Raw genomic sequence first — 17,068 nt, forward strand, 5'->3', positions numbered from 1 at the left:
AAGGAAAATCGTTGTCCACGGCACCCCTACTAAAGTGCCAGGTATCACCACCCCAGGAGCTTGCACGTGTGATTGGCCGCCCTCCCAACGGTCTTAGGAGCTTGGAATGATGATGCTCAGCTTTGTACAAGAGGGAAGCCCAGAAGCAGGGAAACTTTCTAAGTCACTCATCTGAGAGAGAGATGGAGCCTGGATAACGATGCGGGGCTTATCTGATGCCAACGTTTCTGTTCATTCCACTGTGGCTGTCTTTTTTTTTTTTTTTTTAATGTTTATTCATTTTTGGAGAGAGAGAGCATTAACAGGGGAGGGACAGAGAGAGAGGGAGACACAGGATCTGAGGCAGGCTCCAGGCGCTGAGCTGTCAGCACTGAGCCCGATGTGGGGCTCAAACTCACAAACCACGAGATCATGACCTGAGCCGAGGTTGGATGCCTCACCAACTGAGCCACCCAGGCGCCCCTCTGTGGCTGTCTTTTAAAGGCAAATCTACTACGGAGTGAGTTTGGGGGTTCTAGGGCAATCCCATGAGGTCAGCGGCAAATCCTATTTTCCGTGTTCCGTGTTCAGGGGTATGTAGCGTGTGCACACAATTCCACGCATGGCCCTAGGCCATGGTCCACAAGCACATGTAAAGGTGACAAATCACCCTGTTCTTTAGATAATCTTGGTGTGGTTGGTGGTCAGTGGGAAAGGGAGCGGGAGCGGGGGCGGGGGGCGGGGGGCGGGGGGGGGTGGGTGGGTAGTGACGGGCTGGTGTGGGGAACCTAGGGATCTCAGCTCTGCCACCAGGGGGCAGGAGCGTGCCAGCCCCCCTCACCCACCTCAGACACACAACCATGTACTGCGGAACCCCTTGGTGCCCAGCTGGTCCCTCTGGCCGAGGAAGAGCAAGGGGCGTGTCCGAAGTCACCCAGGGTGTTCATGACAGAGCCAGGGGCCAGAACCCGCCCTTCTGGGCTCCTTCCTCCCCCAGCATCTCTCAAGAGAGAAGCTACTGCATTTTGCACGTCATTGTCCAGCGCTGTCCTGGGCACCAGAGGCCAAACAGCATCTCTGGAGCGCGGTGCAAAATGCCGGCTGCACCCCAGGTCTTGTAATAACAAGGCTGCCCTCCCCACGTTTTCTTTTTTCTTTTTTTAATTTATTTCTGGGAGAGACAGAGAAAGACAGAACTTCTTACGCGAAGACCCCTGCTAAGAAGTCAGGACAGGAGGTACTACCCTGCTAGTGTCCACACCGTGCACTGTGTTAGGCAGGCCGGGGGCTTGTTCACTCCTCTCCCGAGGGTCTGAGGACACACATCTCAGCCTGTACACGTACAACTGTCACCCAGCCTGCTGTGCCAGCATCCCCTCAACTGACCAACTTAAAAAAATTTTTTTTAACGTGTATTTATTTTTGAGACAGAGAGAGACAGAGCATGAACAGGGGAGGGTCAGAGACAGAGGGAGACACAGAATCCGAAACAGGCTCCAGGCTCTGAGCTGTCAGCACGGAGCCCGACACGGGGCTCGAACCCACAGACCGCGAGATCGTGACCTGAGCCGAAGTCACTCAACCGACTGAGCCACCCAGGCGCCCCTCAACTCACCGACTTTTAGAAACTTCGAGACAATGTATCCCCATTTTTACACTAAGTGAACTTTTTTTGCATATAAAGAATCTACGCCTTACTCCAACCCCGTCCCACGCTGCCTACCACTAGGCCCTGGGTTTAAGCTTTTCTGTCTGCCTAGCGTCTTCACTTTGCGACGCAGAACACAGATGGAGGGATGCGACCTTTAGGACGGCCCCCCCCTCACAGGGCAGGAACTGAGCTCAGATTGTTCCAGGTATGACGCCTGCCTTTTCCGTCCACGGCTTATTTCAGGGGGACAATTAAAGGCATGAGGGTGGTGACAAGGCTACTTCAAGGTCATGGTCCTTCAGCTCCACCTTCTTGCTCTTCCTGCCACCCGGGGTACCCCCTCTCAATTCTGACCTTGTCAAATCTCCTCAAAGTCAGCTACAAGGAAGAGGATTTTTTAATCAATTTCTACCTACGTGGGAAGCACAGCAGGAGCTAAGAGCAGACTCTAGAACCACGCTGCCTGTGTCTGAACCCTGGCCCCACCGCTTTGCAGCTGTGTGACCTTAGGCAGGTTATTTCCCTCTGTGGGCCACAGTTTCTTCTTTTGTAAAATGGAAACTGTAATAGCATCTGCGCATTAGGATCACTGTGGCGTTTAATGAATTAGCATAAAGACTTAGCTCAGGGTGTGCACACAGTGGGCCCTCAAGGAGTATCAGCTATGAGAATTACTCTCAGGGCCTCGCACAGGACCAGGCGCACACAGTGGGTGCTCAGTTCTTACCTGCCGGTGTTTGGACCGGTTTTTGATACTGATAACAGGTTGCATGAATCTCAAGTTCCAGACAAAAACACTCAGCAATCAGGTGATGGTGTTTGCAATTTCACCACGCCAAGACACCAACACCTCAGTCTTCTCTGATTCATCAGGGAGGGAGGGTTTGCAACTCAGTAATAAAGACATCACAAAGTAGAATCAAGTCTGTGCGAAGACTGCCTGGACGTCCAGTCCCATAGCCTGGAGTCGATGCTATCTTTGGATTCAGAGTACAGAGGGCAAACCCCACGATTCAGGTGAAGTTTCCTGGCCACCAGCGCAGAGCTCACGGTGACACTCACTTTGCCTTAAATGGAATTTCGAAACTTCCTTTGAAATGTAACCCTGGGCTACTCATTTAACCTCCTGAGCCTGATTGCCTCCCCGGTCAGTGGGGGTAATATTGCCTTCCTCAGCAGTTGACCTGAGGATTATATACTGTGTAGCAATTCCCAGTCCACGTGCAGAACCTAGGAGAGCAACTAGGATAACTTATAAAGACTACCAGCTGTACATAAACGGGCCCCACCTGAGAGGGGCAAATTCTGGGTCCTAGAGCACTGGTTCTCAACCAGGGACATTTTTGCTCCCCAGACGACATTTGGCAACTTTGCAGACATTTTTGGTTGTCACAACCCAGGAAGGGCTACTAGCATCTAGTGAGTGGAGGCCAGGGACGCTGCTCAACGTCCTACAGTGCATGGACGACCCCAGAACAAAGAATGATCCAGTCCCAAATGCCAATAGTGCTGAGCTTGAGGAACCTGGCTGAGAGCTATCAGTTTGGATTCAGTGGAACCTTCACATAGAGAAGACTCGTTTTTTTCAGTTGTGTGGGGAAAGAGTGTGGTGGGTTGTTAGTGGATGAAGAGAACATGATTAGCGCACACACAAGTCCACCCAGCTGCCAAGATGGCACCGTCTGGTGACGAAGATCCCAGTACTGTCAGTAAAGGTCAAACTTCCAGGAAGTTCTGAGAAATGCCGTCTTTCACACTGAATTTCTGGGCTGATTCCATGACTAATCACCCCACCTCACACCCAGAGAAAAACCTAGGGGCACAGAAAGCCTCTTCCTATTGTATTAATCTCTGTAGAAGAAGATGGTTTAACCCTCAAGTTCAGACAAACCACCTTGCTAATATCCAAGCTCATTCTCTAAAGGAAGGCCATCCACCCATCCATCCATCCATCCATCCATCCATCCATCCATCCATCCATCTTTCCATTTATCCATTCATTGATTCATCCATTCACCCTTCTGTCCACCTGTCCACTTGTTCTTCCTCCCATCCATCCATCCATCCATCCATCCATTCTTCTGTCCATCCTTCTATCCATCCATCCTTCCATCTATCCGTCTAATAATTACTATATGCCTACTACGTGCCCATCAGTATGGTAGATGTTGGGATGCAATGGTGAACAAGCCAGACCAGGGCCCTGCCCTCGTGGAGTTTATGGGGGAAGTAAGTACCTAAAAAAATGGGCCAACAATGACCCTGATCTTCTCCTTCCAAGATCCCTAACTGTGTTCTTAGAACCAAAGACAGTTTTTGTTTGTTTGTTTGTTGTTTTTAAGGAGCATCTGGCTGTTGCCCCTTATTTTTATTTGATATTGCAGTTCAGAGAGGCTAAGTGGCTTGATCAAGGTCACACAACGAGGGCGTCTCAGGGACAGGGTAAGTATCCAGCTTTCCTGATTTCCAGGGCTTTGCCATTTACCTCTAACCCCCACCACATGTGAGTGGCATTGATGGCCAGCCCTGTTCACAGCACTTGGCATGTGTTTCTCACTGAATCCTTACCACCACCTTGTAAAGACTACTCTTATTCTCATTTGACACCTTAGGAAACTGAGGCACAGAGACGTTCAGTTACTTGCCAAAGTACAACCTGAATTTTAACACCCAGGCAGGCTGACTCCCGAAATGCCCCCACTTCTTGGTCCCTGTTTCTTCATGAATATGGATAAAGAGTTAGCCGTGACAACTACTGGCAAGCCAGTCCCACCTCTGGGCCTCATTTCCCCATCTATATGATGAGATGGCAGTCTAGATGGTTTCAGGGTCCCACCTCTGACCTCTGTAGACCTTTGAAACCCCAGCACCTGCCCCCACTGGGTCCCAGTGTGTTGCTGAAGCTACTCTTGTTCATGTCTGCAGGCACTTGGTGAGGCCATCAGATAAGCCAAAGGCCTCCCGATGTGATCGGGGACTCGTATTATTCAGATACGGGGTTCTATGACATTCCGTGGGGACGCCTCTGGATATCCCAACCCTTGGGGGTAAAATCTGCTAAGGTTTTGGTTAGCAGTACTCGTTTTAGAAAGTCGAGCTCTGTCACTCACCGGCTTAGGCCAGTTACTCAGTTACTCTGAGCTGAGGTTTGCTCATCTGCAAAGTGGGCGGGGTGCCTGCAGTAAAGGTGGCTGTGAGGGTGAAACGCAACAATGTGTGAAAAGGGCCAGGTGCCAAGTGGTGCTTACTGTCAAAAGAATCTAAAAGGCAGTGCTGGGCTCAATGTAGCTCAGAGAACGCCCCTGGGACGTACCGGGTGGTGACATAAGACACGCAGTTTTAAACCCACCCCAACTGTTCTGCAAGAACAAAACCTTGTGGCCAAGGTCACCCATAGCAGAAGGGGTAAGTTGTGTTCTAACTGCTCGAGGGTGCTCGGGAGGGTTTGTGGTTTGCAGGTGGGGGGCAGGAAGCGGGGTGGGATGAACACGGCTCTCCAGGTAAGGGAGAAACTGAGGCAAATGCAGGAGCACTGGGACAGCTTCTCCTCCCACCCAGTGGTAAGGCAGTGGGACAAAGTGCTGGTCCGGGAGGCCAGAGACCTGGGTCTGACTCCTAGTCTGCCTCTGGTGCTGTGTGTCCCTGGGAAAGCCTCTTCCCCTCTCTGGGCCTTAATCTCTCCACTTGGAAAAATGAGAGGCTCATCCAAGATGACCTTGACCATGTGTCTCAGACCTACAAAATGGAAGCAACAGCCTCAACCATGCCCCACCCCCCCACCCGGGGGGAGGGGTGCTGCACAGCCCTCAGCAACAGTAGACACTCAGTGAATGCTCGGCTGGTGGCTTAGTCATTACAGGATTATAACGTGAGAGTGTCTGTGCTCTCTAGCCACTTGGGTCTCAGACCTCCGTGCAAACTCCAATCCTTTCCTCTGCGAGCACCCAGGAGAATCAGACATCATTATCCCTCCCTTACTTCTGTTAAAAAAAAAAAAACAAACCAAAAACCCAAAAGCAGTGATATGACTGAGCAACGTTCTCAGACCACTTGTGCCACTTCCTGGGGCAAGCCTCGCCAGCAAACAGAGGAGTATTACTTAATGCCACACGTGTCCGAGACCAGGGGCTCAGCAAATCACCCTTGGGGCCCGATTCGGCTCTGAGATACGGAGTGAAAATATTTTGTCTGGATACAGGAGGACCAAAAAATATACTCTGGGTTTTGAGCCTTAGAGCTGCGCTTCTCAGACTATAAAGGAACCCCCTGGGATCCTGTCAATGCACAGATTCTGGTTCAGTAGGCCTGGGTGGTGCCCAAGGGTGGCCTTCCACCTAAGTTCCCGGATGCTGACGCTGCTGGTCCACGGACCACACTGTGAAGAGCAGGGACTTAAGGCTCTTTCTTTTTAAAAAAAAATACGAAAGAAACATGTATTCGTCTCCTAATAAGAAGCCCCAAGGTAGGGTGACCTCTGTGCTCTGCCATCCCCACGGACCTCGCGCTGAACAAAGCTTTAGTTGCAAGCGTGTGTGAGAAACCAGCTTCTGTGACCTGCCGCGTCGGGCTTGTGGAGGCTCCCTACTCTCTTAGGGTCCCTGACCGCCACTGTGCCTGAAAGCGTCACTTAAGACACACACCAGGATTCCCCAGCTGGATCTGAACACGCAGGCAACCGGCACCGGGCAACAGAATTCCAGAGACGAGACGTCACTCCTGGTCGCTCTCCTGCATTCCCTCTGTCTGGTCCGTCAGCCATTCTGCTGTCTCTCCATCAGAATGACTCCTGGGGCAGCCCTTCACCCCAGAATCTCGGCTGCCCTTGCTGAGGCCACGTTTCCTCACGCCTGGCCGGTGGGGACGCCTCCTAAAGTCTGCCCAGGGGAAATGCACCCTGCTGTCTTCCCCAGCTCAGCCGCCACGGTGGCTCAAAGCCCTGCCCGCTGGGCTCCTGCCCCCAGTGACCTTCTCCCGTGTGCTCTTTCCTCCCGTGTTCCTGCACATGCTGTTGTCGTGATTCCATTCTTCTTCCTCCTCCCACCCTCCACTCCCCACGAGCCAGGGCTCCAACGGGAAGTTGGTGCCACTTTCCCTGGGTACCTTTTTAATGTAATTTTCTGTAATTTTTCCAGCAAAATTTTGCCCCATGTGACGGTCTGGAGGTTGTTGGGATTTCACCGGTCATTCTCTGTTCCTCCTCCCTGCTTGCCGTCAGAATAAACATCGGAGGTCTTTGTGCCAAAACCCCTTGCCAGCTCAGGGAACAGAAGAAGCCGCACACACAGTAACAGGGGAGCCCGGGCAGAGAGGAGGTGGTGGGGAGAATCTGATGCGGAGCTACGGGGGCAGGGGGCTGCTCACGAGGCAGCCCAGGCGTTTGATGGAGAGCACCCTGGGGTGCTGCAGGGGGTTGAATGGTGACCCCAAAAGATACATCCACGCCCTGACACCTGGGGACGTGACCTTATTTGGAAAAAGGATCTTTGCAGATATAATTACGTTAAAGATCTCCAGATGAGGACACCCTGTACAATGTCCTTACAGGAGGCGAGGAGAGGAGAGCAAAGGGAGGAGAAAGCCACAGGACAATGAAGGCAGAGACCAGAGAGATACGGCCACAGGCGGAGGAACACTGGGAGCTAGCAGAATCTGAAAGAGGCAAGAAGGAGTCTCCCCAACAGCCTTCAGAGGGAACAAGACCCTGCCTGACACCTTGCTTTCAGAATTCGGGCCTCCAGAGCTGTGCGAGAATACATTTCTGCAGCTTCAAGCTGCCCAGTTTATAGTAATTTGTCTGACAGCCCCAGGAAAGAAAGCAGGTAGAATCCCACACTGCCACTTGCTGTGCAGCTTTGGGTAAATCACTTAACCTCTCTGAGCCGACTTCCTCATCCACAAAACGGGGCAGTAAGCTCTATCTCATCAATTCATTCAACAGATAGCTACTGAGCATGTACTATGTTCCAGGTGCTATGTTAGGTACTAGAAATACGTGGTGAAGGAAACCAGATGTGGTTCTGCCTGCCTGGCACTTATGGTCCGGAGGAGAAGTCTGCAAAGAATCACGTAACCATTCAACTGCAGCTGTGGCCACGTGGTGCTGGGAGGAGCATCCCAGACGGGGGGTGGGGGTGAGGGGGTGGGGGCAGAGGCTGCCTCAGGGAATAGATGCCTGAGTGGAGGGTTGAGGGCAAGGTAGGAGTAACTGGATAAGAGGAGCAGGGAAGGGCATGTGCAAAGTCCACGGTGCAGGAAGCACAGGCGCTTGGGGAGGCTGCTGTGGAGAGGGGGGACAGGTGTGCTGAGAGATGAGGCGGGGTAGGCTGGGGGCCACGCTCCTGAGGGCAGAGGGAGCCGCGCGTGGTCCCACGTGCATCTGGAAAGATCACTGAGTTGCAGCGTGAGAACAAAGTGCTGACTGGAATGGAGGCAGGAAGACCAGTGAGGATGCCAGGAAGGGGCAATGGTGGCTGGGGCTGGGATGGCAGGTGGAGACAGCGAAGGAACCAGACCCAAGAGCTACTTAGGAGGTAAAACTATGGGGCCTTGAGAAATAACTATCGAGCACCCACAATGTCTGGCACAAACGAAGTGCTTACTGGCTCCCCCATTACACAAGGGTCCCTCTCCTTCCCTGCACCAAAAGACCATGGTGGGGGCAGGGGGGTAGGTCCACAGGTCGCAACACCTGTCACTGGCTTTCCTGGCCAAGGGTGGAGATGAGCACCCCAAATACACAGAACTTAGAAAATCAACTCACCATCCTGGAGGGAGAAGCTCAGAAGGTCCTGGGGGAAAAGGGGACAGGAATTAGCAATACGTTCGATATGTAACTAGCCTGCTTGTTTGAACAGCACTTACTGACTTTTACCAAGTGGGGGAACGAGACCGACAAAATATCTCTGCCCTGTGTTCTAGTGGTGAGCCAGCCACACAGGTAGGAAAATAAAGAAAGAAATGGGTAAGACTTTCAAGGAGGGAAACCTACTGATTCGACAACAGCCCGCGTCATAAGCTGCCTGCTGTAACTGCACCCTGAGCAGGTTGAGTCACGCACCCAAGGGCACAGAGCAGAGCTCCTGCTTCCGAAAAGAGGCACCACAGCTTAGCACTCAGGAGCCTGGACTCTGGGGTCAGACTGCCAAGGTTCAAGTCCCGGCTGAGCCACCTGTCAAGCTGCATGACCCTGAACAAGTTACTTAACCTCTCGGGGCCTCAGTTTTCCCATTTATAAAATGGGGATGATCATGCAATCTAACTCATAAAGTGGCTTGCAGAATTAAATGGACTAATATTTGTAAGGTGCTAGCACATAATAAAGCACTGTTTAAGTATTAAATTAAAGCCATGGTAAATATTCAGTAATGGTAACTTACTATTAGCTCTGATCATCATCCTGTGATATTACGACGAACTGTTTTAGCTTTCAATGACCCCACCCCACTAGAAGCGATTTCTAGGCTGACTCTGAAAGGAAATCATTTGTTCTTTCCCCAGCAGCCAGCTGCACCGCCCGGGTGGTGGGTGTACCTGAATGATCACCAATGGGTCGTCCTTCAAGATGGGGTCCTTCAATAAAATGGCAGCAAACACGTCTGCTCCTTCGCCTCCCAGGCCGTTGGCAAAAGCGGTCATGGTTGGCAAGACGGCTCCAGGCAACTCCAGCCACTTCACCAGGCCCGCCACAAACTCCGTGCAGAAGGAGCTGTAAGACAGACATGGCTTAGATCCCAGGGCTCCCAGAACACGTCTCATGAGGCCACGGGGAAGTTCGGGTGAGATGCGTTCATGGGTGTGAACAGCAGCTTGTACAAAAACCATGGTGACCGTGACCCACGGAAGGAGACAGAGAGCCAGAAACTTAATTTCAGGTGATGTGGATCTTAGCTTCTTCCCCCACCAGAACTTTCACCAAAGCAGCTGATGAGCCACAGGAAGGAGGGTAATGAGCAGTTACTGACCGGTGCCCTGCGCCCGGCCTGTGCCGGGGGATTGAGGAATCAGAGGAACAAGGCACCCCCGCCTCAGGGGAGAAGCTCACAGACATGTACGTGACTCGCACACCCTCGTGCCCTGCCACAGGCCAGGCCAGAGGCAGGAATGGAGCCCCGTGTGTCCAGAGAGGCAGTGCCCAGACCCACCTGCAGAGGTGAGGGGCAGCTGCTAGAAGCTGCTAGAAAAGGCATCCTACAGGTGATCTGATTTGCTGCTGTCAGAAATCACTGAGGACATGCTTTCAGGAAAGAAGTCGGCCACTGCAGGAGCAGGTAAGCGCACAGGAAGAGTCTTTCCCCCCACGGTGCCCATGGCCGTCGTTTGCTTTAGTCCCACAGGAGTCCCTGGGCAGGTGATGGGCCCCTGGAGGACTCCAGGAGGAAAGGGACCCCTGAGCTGTGGGAGGCACACAGCGTTTGGGAGACTGGGACAGAGTCCACATCAGGCTTTGCTTCAAAGCCACCAACGTTCCTCGCAGTGACCGTGGTGAACTAGGTGGGGGGATGGGGGGCCCCTGGAGCAGGGGGTCAATTAGGAGGTGAGTCCACCAGTCCAGAAAAAAAAGGCTGAGGCCTCGAGGCCAAGTCTCTCTGCAAACCCACGTCCCAGCCTGCCTCGACCACACTACCCTGGGGCTCCTCAATGCTGGCTTCTGCACCCTGGGTTCTGATGGGGCCAGGGTGGAATCAGGTCTCCCCAAAACAAATTGAGCTCCCTGGTGGTGTGGGCAACCTTGGGGGGGGGCCCCCATGGATCCCAGGCAGCCCACCCACCCCCTCCCTAGAGCCGCCAGTGCCCAAGCCCAGTGGAGAGGTCGCTGCGGGCCAGCTACAACCCTGGCCTGACAGTGTTATGGTTCAGTCTCCAGGAAGCAAGACTGGCCGCCAGGCCGAGCTGCACTGCAGCCTCAACAGAAGCCTCAGCCAACCCTGCAGGGAGATGGGAGACCCTTCAGGGCTGCCCCCAGTGGGGCCTTTCCACGCCTGCCCCATCAGGCCATCACTGGAAGAGGGCTGCCCAGGAAGGGGGCAGAAGCGTGGGCAAGACGGCTCTCCTCAGCCGAGGCAGCCCCGGCCGTACGGGCAGCCCTGTCTCAGCAGCGGCGAGAGGAGGCCATTCCCGAAGGGACATCTGGGTAATGTGGCACCGTGCCAAGTAAACTGACCTCCTCTTGCCCCAGTTTCCCTATCTGCAAATGGGCTTAAGAGACCAACTTCAAATGTGTTTAATGTTTATTTATTTTGTGTGTGTGTGTGTGTGTGTGTGTGTGTGTGTGACAGAGAGAGAGAGTGAGAGAGAGAGAGAGAGAGTGTGGGGGAGGGGCAGAGAGAGAGGGAGACCCAGAATCCAAAGCAGGCTCCAGGCTCTGAGCTGTCAGCACGGAGCCTGACGGGGGGCTTGAACTCATGGACTGAGAGATCATGACTTGAGCCGAAGTCGGACGCTCAACCGACTGAGCCATCCAGGCGCCCTGAGACCAACTTCATTAAGTTGTTTGAGGACTCAATGAGACGATACATACGAAGCATCCAGAGCAGGGCCTGGCATGTAGGAGATCCTCAAGTCATGTCAGCTGGCCTCACTGCTTTGCTTATAACGTGGCCAAGGGAGGCAGCGGAGAATAGGTTTCAGAGTCAGGCTCTGAAGTCCGGTGCCCGGGGAGTCCTGGCTCCCTCAGTGGCTGGGTTCATGTCCTTACTTCACTTCTCTTAGCTTCATTTTCCTCTGCTATAAAATGCGGATGTGCCTCAGAGATTGGATAGAAAGATTAAGTGACATCGTAATAGGGCCTGGCACCTGATAACCCTTCAATAAATGCTAGCTATTGCTACTACAATTACAATTTACCCCACTGCAATCTACTGGGATAACCTCGGGGGTGGTTACATGGGTGTGTATGGAGGCAGGAAACGACGTAGTGAACTAAACATTCCTTCGGAGTAAACTAAGCAGGGCCTGGCCCTGTGTCCAACAAGAAAGTCTTGGATATAGACAAGCATCTCCTAATAAGAGTGGAGGCGTAGAGAGCACAGCCTCTGGTTCAAATCTCAGCTCTGTCACTGGCTGTGTCATCTTGGACCAGTTACTCAACCTCCGTGTGCCTCAGTTTCTTGGTCTATAGAATGGTGGCGATAATGACGAAACCCATTTCACAGGGTGGCCGGTCGGATTAAGTAAGTTAACATTTGGCCTTGTGCTCAGAACAAGAGCTGGCCCGTATAAAGCGCTATGCGTGTGTTTCTTTAAAGGAACAAATGAATAAATATGGTCGTAAAGCGACAGCACAGCCATTGATTAAACAACAAACAGCGTTTAGATCAGCGGGGTTTTGGTAATCACTTCTAATGTGGTTGTTGGTTTATCGAAATGTGTGATATCAGCAGCAACCGTGATCACAAAAGACAATCACAGAGCAACTATCTGTCAGTCCCTGCGCTAGGTAAGCACCTTCTACACACCGACTCATTTACTTCTCACCATACGTCACCAGGGATGGACGTGTTATTTTTACTCCAGTCCAGAGATCAGGAAACCTAGACCCAGAGAGGTGACATGACAGCTCTAGGGTTCAAACCCCCCATCTCCATGACACCAGGGGCCGTGTTTCACCACCGCAGAGACTGCCCCTCTCCAGGGATTATATTCCCGGGCACTCACCAAGCTCTGGGCACTGGCTGGGCAGGTGCATCAAACGTCCCCTTGCATCCTGCACCACCCCCTCCCCCCCTTCCCCACGGATGGAGCACGTGGGCTGCAGAGGTTCAATGCCATATCGAGACAAAGCCTCAACAGGAATCCAGCGTTTCTCACGATGAGTCCAAAGCTCCAGCACCAGGGGCCGGCAAACTACCCACGTGGGCCAAAGCTGGCCCTGCTCTTGTAAATGAAGTTTTATTGGAACACAGCCACACTTATCCTTTACATGTTGTTCCTGGCTCCTACCAGGCTATGGCAGCAAAATTGAGTGACGGCCACAGCAGCTACGTGGCTCGCAAGCCTAAAATACCTGGTCCTCTACAGAAAACGTTTGTAGTTCCCTACTCTACCCCATTAATTTCTCCATGCTTAATAAACAGAGTTAATTTTAGGGAATATTATCTGTGACGTTTATGGCTCAGATAATAAATACATTAAAAAGGCTTGCTTTTATGTCCCACGTGACAAAAAAATCCAGAGTGTTTTTCTAAAGATTACTGAAACTGGGGCACCTCGGGTGCCTCAGTTGGTTGGGCACCTGACTTTTGATCTCGGCTCAAGTCATGATCTCATGATTCCTGAGCTCAAGCCCCGAGTGGGGCTCTGTGCTGATGGCTCAGAGCCTGCCTGAGATTCTGTCTCTCCTTCTGTCTGCCCCTCACCTGCTTGGGTGCTCTCTCTCTCTCTCTCACTCAAAATAAATAAATAAAATTAAAAGGAAAAAGATTACTGAAATCAACAAGTATATCTGTGTTGTAAAATGACTAAAGTCATTTTTAAAATGTGTTTTAGGGGCGCCTGGGTGGCTCAGTCGGTTAAGCGGCCGACTTCGGCTCAGGTCATGATCTCACGGTCCGTGAGTTCGAGCCCCGCGACGGGCTCTGTGCTGACAGCTCAGAGCCTGGAGCGTGTTTCAGTCTGTGTCTCCCTCTCTTTCTGACCCTCCCCCGTTCATGCTCTGTCTCTCCCAGTCTCAAAAATAAATAAAATGTTAAAAAAAAAAATTAAAAAAAAAATTAAATAAAATGTGTTTTAGGCCTAAGAAAACAGAGATCTCGTGGAATGAACTGACAACTAGATCGTAAACTTTCAGAAAGGAAATACCCCAGGGCAAGTGCTTCTGGCCAGGCAAGAGCATGTGTGCTTAAAGTGGTACCTGGATGTGTGTGTGTTTGGGGGGCTGGGGGCACACAGGATAACTCACTTCTCCATGTGCCATCCTAGGTGGTGCCCAGCACAGGCCTGGCACACAGTGCAGGCTCATGAACATTTGTGGGGTTTGTAAAAATTTTAAAACAAATGTCTTTTTAATTAAAAATTTTTTTAATTTAAAAAAATTTTTAAACATTATTTTATTTATTAAAATTTTTTTAAATGTTTATTCATTTTTGAAAGAGAGACAGAGTATAGCAGGGGAGGGGCAGAGAGAGAAGGAGACAGAATCGGAAGCAGGCTCCAGGCTCTGAGCGGTCAGCACAGAGCCCAATGTGGGGCTTGAGCCCACGAACCATGAGATCATGACCTGAGCCGAAGTCGGACGCTCAGTTGACTGAACCACCTAGGCGCCCCTAACTTTTTCTTTTAAGTGTTTATTTATTTTTGAGAGAGAAAGAGACAGAGCACGAGCAGGAGAGGGGCAGAGAGAGGAGACACAGAGTCCGAAGCAGGCTCCAGGCTCCGAGCTGTCAGCACAGAGCCCGATACGGGGCTTGAACTCACGAACTGAGAGATCCTGATCTAAGCCAAAGTTGGATGCTTAACTGACTGAGCCACCCGGGCGCCCCATGAACATCTGCTGATGTGAACAAAGTACACAAAGTTCTACCCACTATGTACTGGCTTGTCAGCTACACCAAGCTGTACGGGAGGCTCTGGGGACTTACAGGTGAACCGGGCAGCCCCCGCCCTCCAAGAGCCCAAACTGGAGGGGTGGTGGGTATGGGAAGAGCGTGGTGGTCGCAGGGCTGGGTCGCTGAACATGTGGCTGGAGAAACACCCTGGTCTAGGGTGTGGGGAGGGTCCCAGAGGTGCCCCCCAAGTAGAGGGCTGTGCTCAAGTATTCAGCGGGACGGATGAAGATAAAAAACAAACAAAACAAATAAAAACCCAGCTAAGACCTAAAGCATGGGGAAGTTTACTCACAGGGGACCTTTGGGGAGGAAGTCCTGAAAATACTACAGATGCAAAAAATCTCCTGTCATTTCCTGCCCTCATCTGTCGCTTCCCCTCTCGGTGATGGTATTTCTGTCCATCTAGCCCCACCCTCCACCTCGAACTTTGGGGCCATAGACAGCTCCTCCCCCTGCCCCATCCACAGCATCCAACCTGTCCCTGAGTCAACTCCATTCTCCCCAAGGAAAGTCTTACCTGTGCGCGCCGCCCCCCCCCCCCCACGCCTACCCCCTGGTCACAGCCCTGGGGAGACACAGAATCCAAAGCAGGCTCCAGGCCCTGGACCACTCCGTCTGCCTCCCTACGTCCCCTCGTCTTGCCTCTAAACTCTCTTCCCCAAGAACCCTCAAAGGCTTGGAGGCTTTTCACAGCTCTGCTATTCTGACTCCAAATGTGTGATTGAAACACATCTGTCCTAGATGCCAGCAACAACAGATACTAATGTTGTCATTAAACCCATCAATCTTTTGTTCCTATGACACCTGGTTTGAACTCACCCGGGCACTTACCCCATCTGTCTAGTATAATGGTAGTCAGTTATTGGGTGTCTTCCCCCATCCCAGACCGTAAGCCCCTAGAGGATAGGAGCCAGGCCTTGCTTGTTTTCTCCACAGGGCCTAGCACGACACCCAGCACAGAGTAGGTGCTCAACGAAGGCACGCTGCATGCATGAATAAGCATCTTTTCTCCATTAGGCTGTGTCCCGTTTATGGGCAGGGACAGCATTGGCCTTGTCCATCTCATTTGCGTATTCCTTCCATGTACTCCAAATCATGCCTGGCACAAAGTAGGTGCCCAGAAAATGCCTGGTGAAGGTATGAATGAGTGAGTACTGAAGGAAGGCTATCTAATCCTCTAGACTGTGAGCTCCTTCAAGGCAAGGGCAATGACTTTCTCCTCTTTGCCAGTAATACCCGGCAGGTGGCTTGGCTGTCAGTAACTGCCTCCCCAAGGAAGCATGACATTTCCTCTGTAAGGACAAAGGCACTCACCTTTGCTCAGGTTCTGGAAATAGCTGGGACAGGGAGATGCCACAGAGGGCGGCATAGGCAAAGCGGTTGGCCTCAGCCAGCTCCCGGCCCACGGGCAGATGAGGCTCCCCCTCCACGGCTGGCTCGGCCACCGGAGGCAGCCCCTCACTTGAACTGTTGCACGTGGCCATTTCCAGCCCTGCAGGAAAAAAAAAAAATCTCAGTGAAAAACGCAAACGGGGGTGAGGGGTTAGGCCAAAGTTACTTAAATGGACACAATAACTACCAATCATGAAAGAAAAGACTGATAAATAGGCCTTCATCATCTTCGAGAGAGTGAAAACACACACCATGGACTGGGGGAAGATATTTTCAGTATGTGTATCAACAAAGGATTTGTATCCATAGTATATAAACGATTCTCATAAGTCATGGTGAAATAGAAATGAGGCAAATTTAAAAACTGGCAAAAGACTTGAACAGGCACTTCATAAAAAGATATCCAATGGCCAATAAGTACATGAAGATGTGTTCAACACCATTAGTCATCAGAGAAATAAAATTAAAACTCCAAGATACTGCTACTTACTCATCAGAATGGCCAAAATTAAAAGCCTGACAATCCTAAGTGTTGGTGAGGATAAGGGACACACGGAACTTGGACACACGGCTGATGAGAGTATTCATGGTACAACCTTCTGGAAACTGGTTTGACTTTATCATTAAAGCTAAACGTGTTTTATACGCAATTCTGTACCCCAGCAATTCTACTCCTGAGAAATGAGGGCTTTTGTCCACCACGGGGCATGTACATGAATGCTCATAGAAGCTTCATTCATAATAGTTGCAAGCTGGAAGCAAGCCACATGTTTGTCCACAGCGGAATGGGTAACTTTGCCATATTTGTAGCATGGAATATTACAAAACAATGAAAAAGAATGAAGCCTGGCTAACCACAACAATAGGAGTGAGCCTCACAGACACAATGATAAACAGATACACTTATCTGCGGAACTGAGTTCATTCCATACCTTCCCAGTCTAAGGTAAAAGAAGACAGAAGAGAGGTTACCCATGGCAAGCCATAAGTATTGGCTCAGAAGGGGCACAGTGAGGCTTCTGGGTGATGGAAATCTTCTCTATCACCCAGTGCTGATTACATGTGTATAAATACGTTTAAAAACTTATCAAGCTGTATGCTTAAGATTTGTGCCCTCTGTGTATGTTATGCTTTAATGAAAGGAAGGAAAGAAGGGAGGGGAGGAGGTCTCCTTTCTCCCCTCCTTTTATTCTTTCCTTCCTTCCCAGGGGCAGAAGGGGAAGCAGAGAAGGCAGGGGAGGGAACAAACCAAGCCAAGCCAGGCATTCAAGGGGCAGGAGGGGTCCTGGGAGTGGATACCAGGAAGGGAACCCGCCTCGACCACAGGGCACTGTGGATATGAATGCAGGCTCAGAACCAGACAAACCTGGGCACGAATCCAAGCACCTCCATCTGATAGATACGGAGCCCTGGGCAGCTCAACCTCTCTGCACTCACATTTCTTCACCTGCCGATGGGACTATAACATTATCTGCCTGGAGGAACTGGGTTAGCAGTAAATGAC

The 17,068-nt window shown here is 51.4% G+C and overlaps 1 protein-coding gene and 1 long non-coding RNA gene across 6 annotated transcripts in view; one reads left to right on the plus strand and one right to left on the minus strand.

Annotated features, from left to right (window-relative positions):
• Positions 1–17,068, minus strand: part of TMCO4 (transmembrane and coiled-coil domains 4) — an 85,858-nt gene that overhangs the window by 64,406 nt on the left and 4,384 nt on the right. For all 5 annotated transcript variants that reach the window (XM_053208149.1, XM_027060227.2, XM_027060229.2 and 2 more), the window contains exons 2-4: positions 15,487–15,664; positions 9,161–9,335; positions 8,391–8,418 (exon numbers count right to left, since the gene is read on the minus strand). In XM_053208149.1, the coding sequence (XP_053064124.1) occupies positions 8,391–8,418; positions 9,161–9,335; positions 15,487–15,656 (373 nt within the window). In that variant the 5' untranslated portion in view covers positions 15,657–15,664. The remainder of the gene's footprint in view (positions 1–8,390; positions 8,419–9,160; positions 9,336–15,486; positions 15,665–17,068) is intronic.
• Positions 5,093–13,600, plus strand: LOC128312792 (uncharacterized). The gene is made up of 3 exons (XR_008292529.1): positions 5,093–7,415; positions 9,131–9,897; positions 13,359–13,600. It is a non-coding gene; the product is annotated as an uncharacterized LOC128312792 (long non-coding RNA).

The sequence above is a fragment of the Acinonyx jubatus genome, chromosome C1, assembly GCF_027475565.1.
Source record: "Acinonyx jubatus isolate Ajub_Pintada_27869175 chromosome C1, VMU_Ajub_asm_v1.0, whole genome shotgun sequence".
Classification (NCBI taxonomy): Eukaryota; Metazoa; Chordata; class Mammalia; order Carnivora; family Felidae; genus Acinonyx; species Acinonyx jubatus.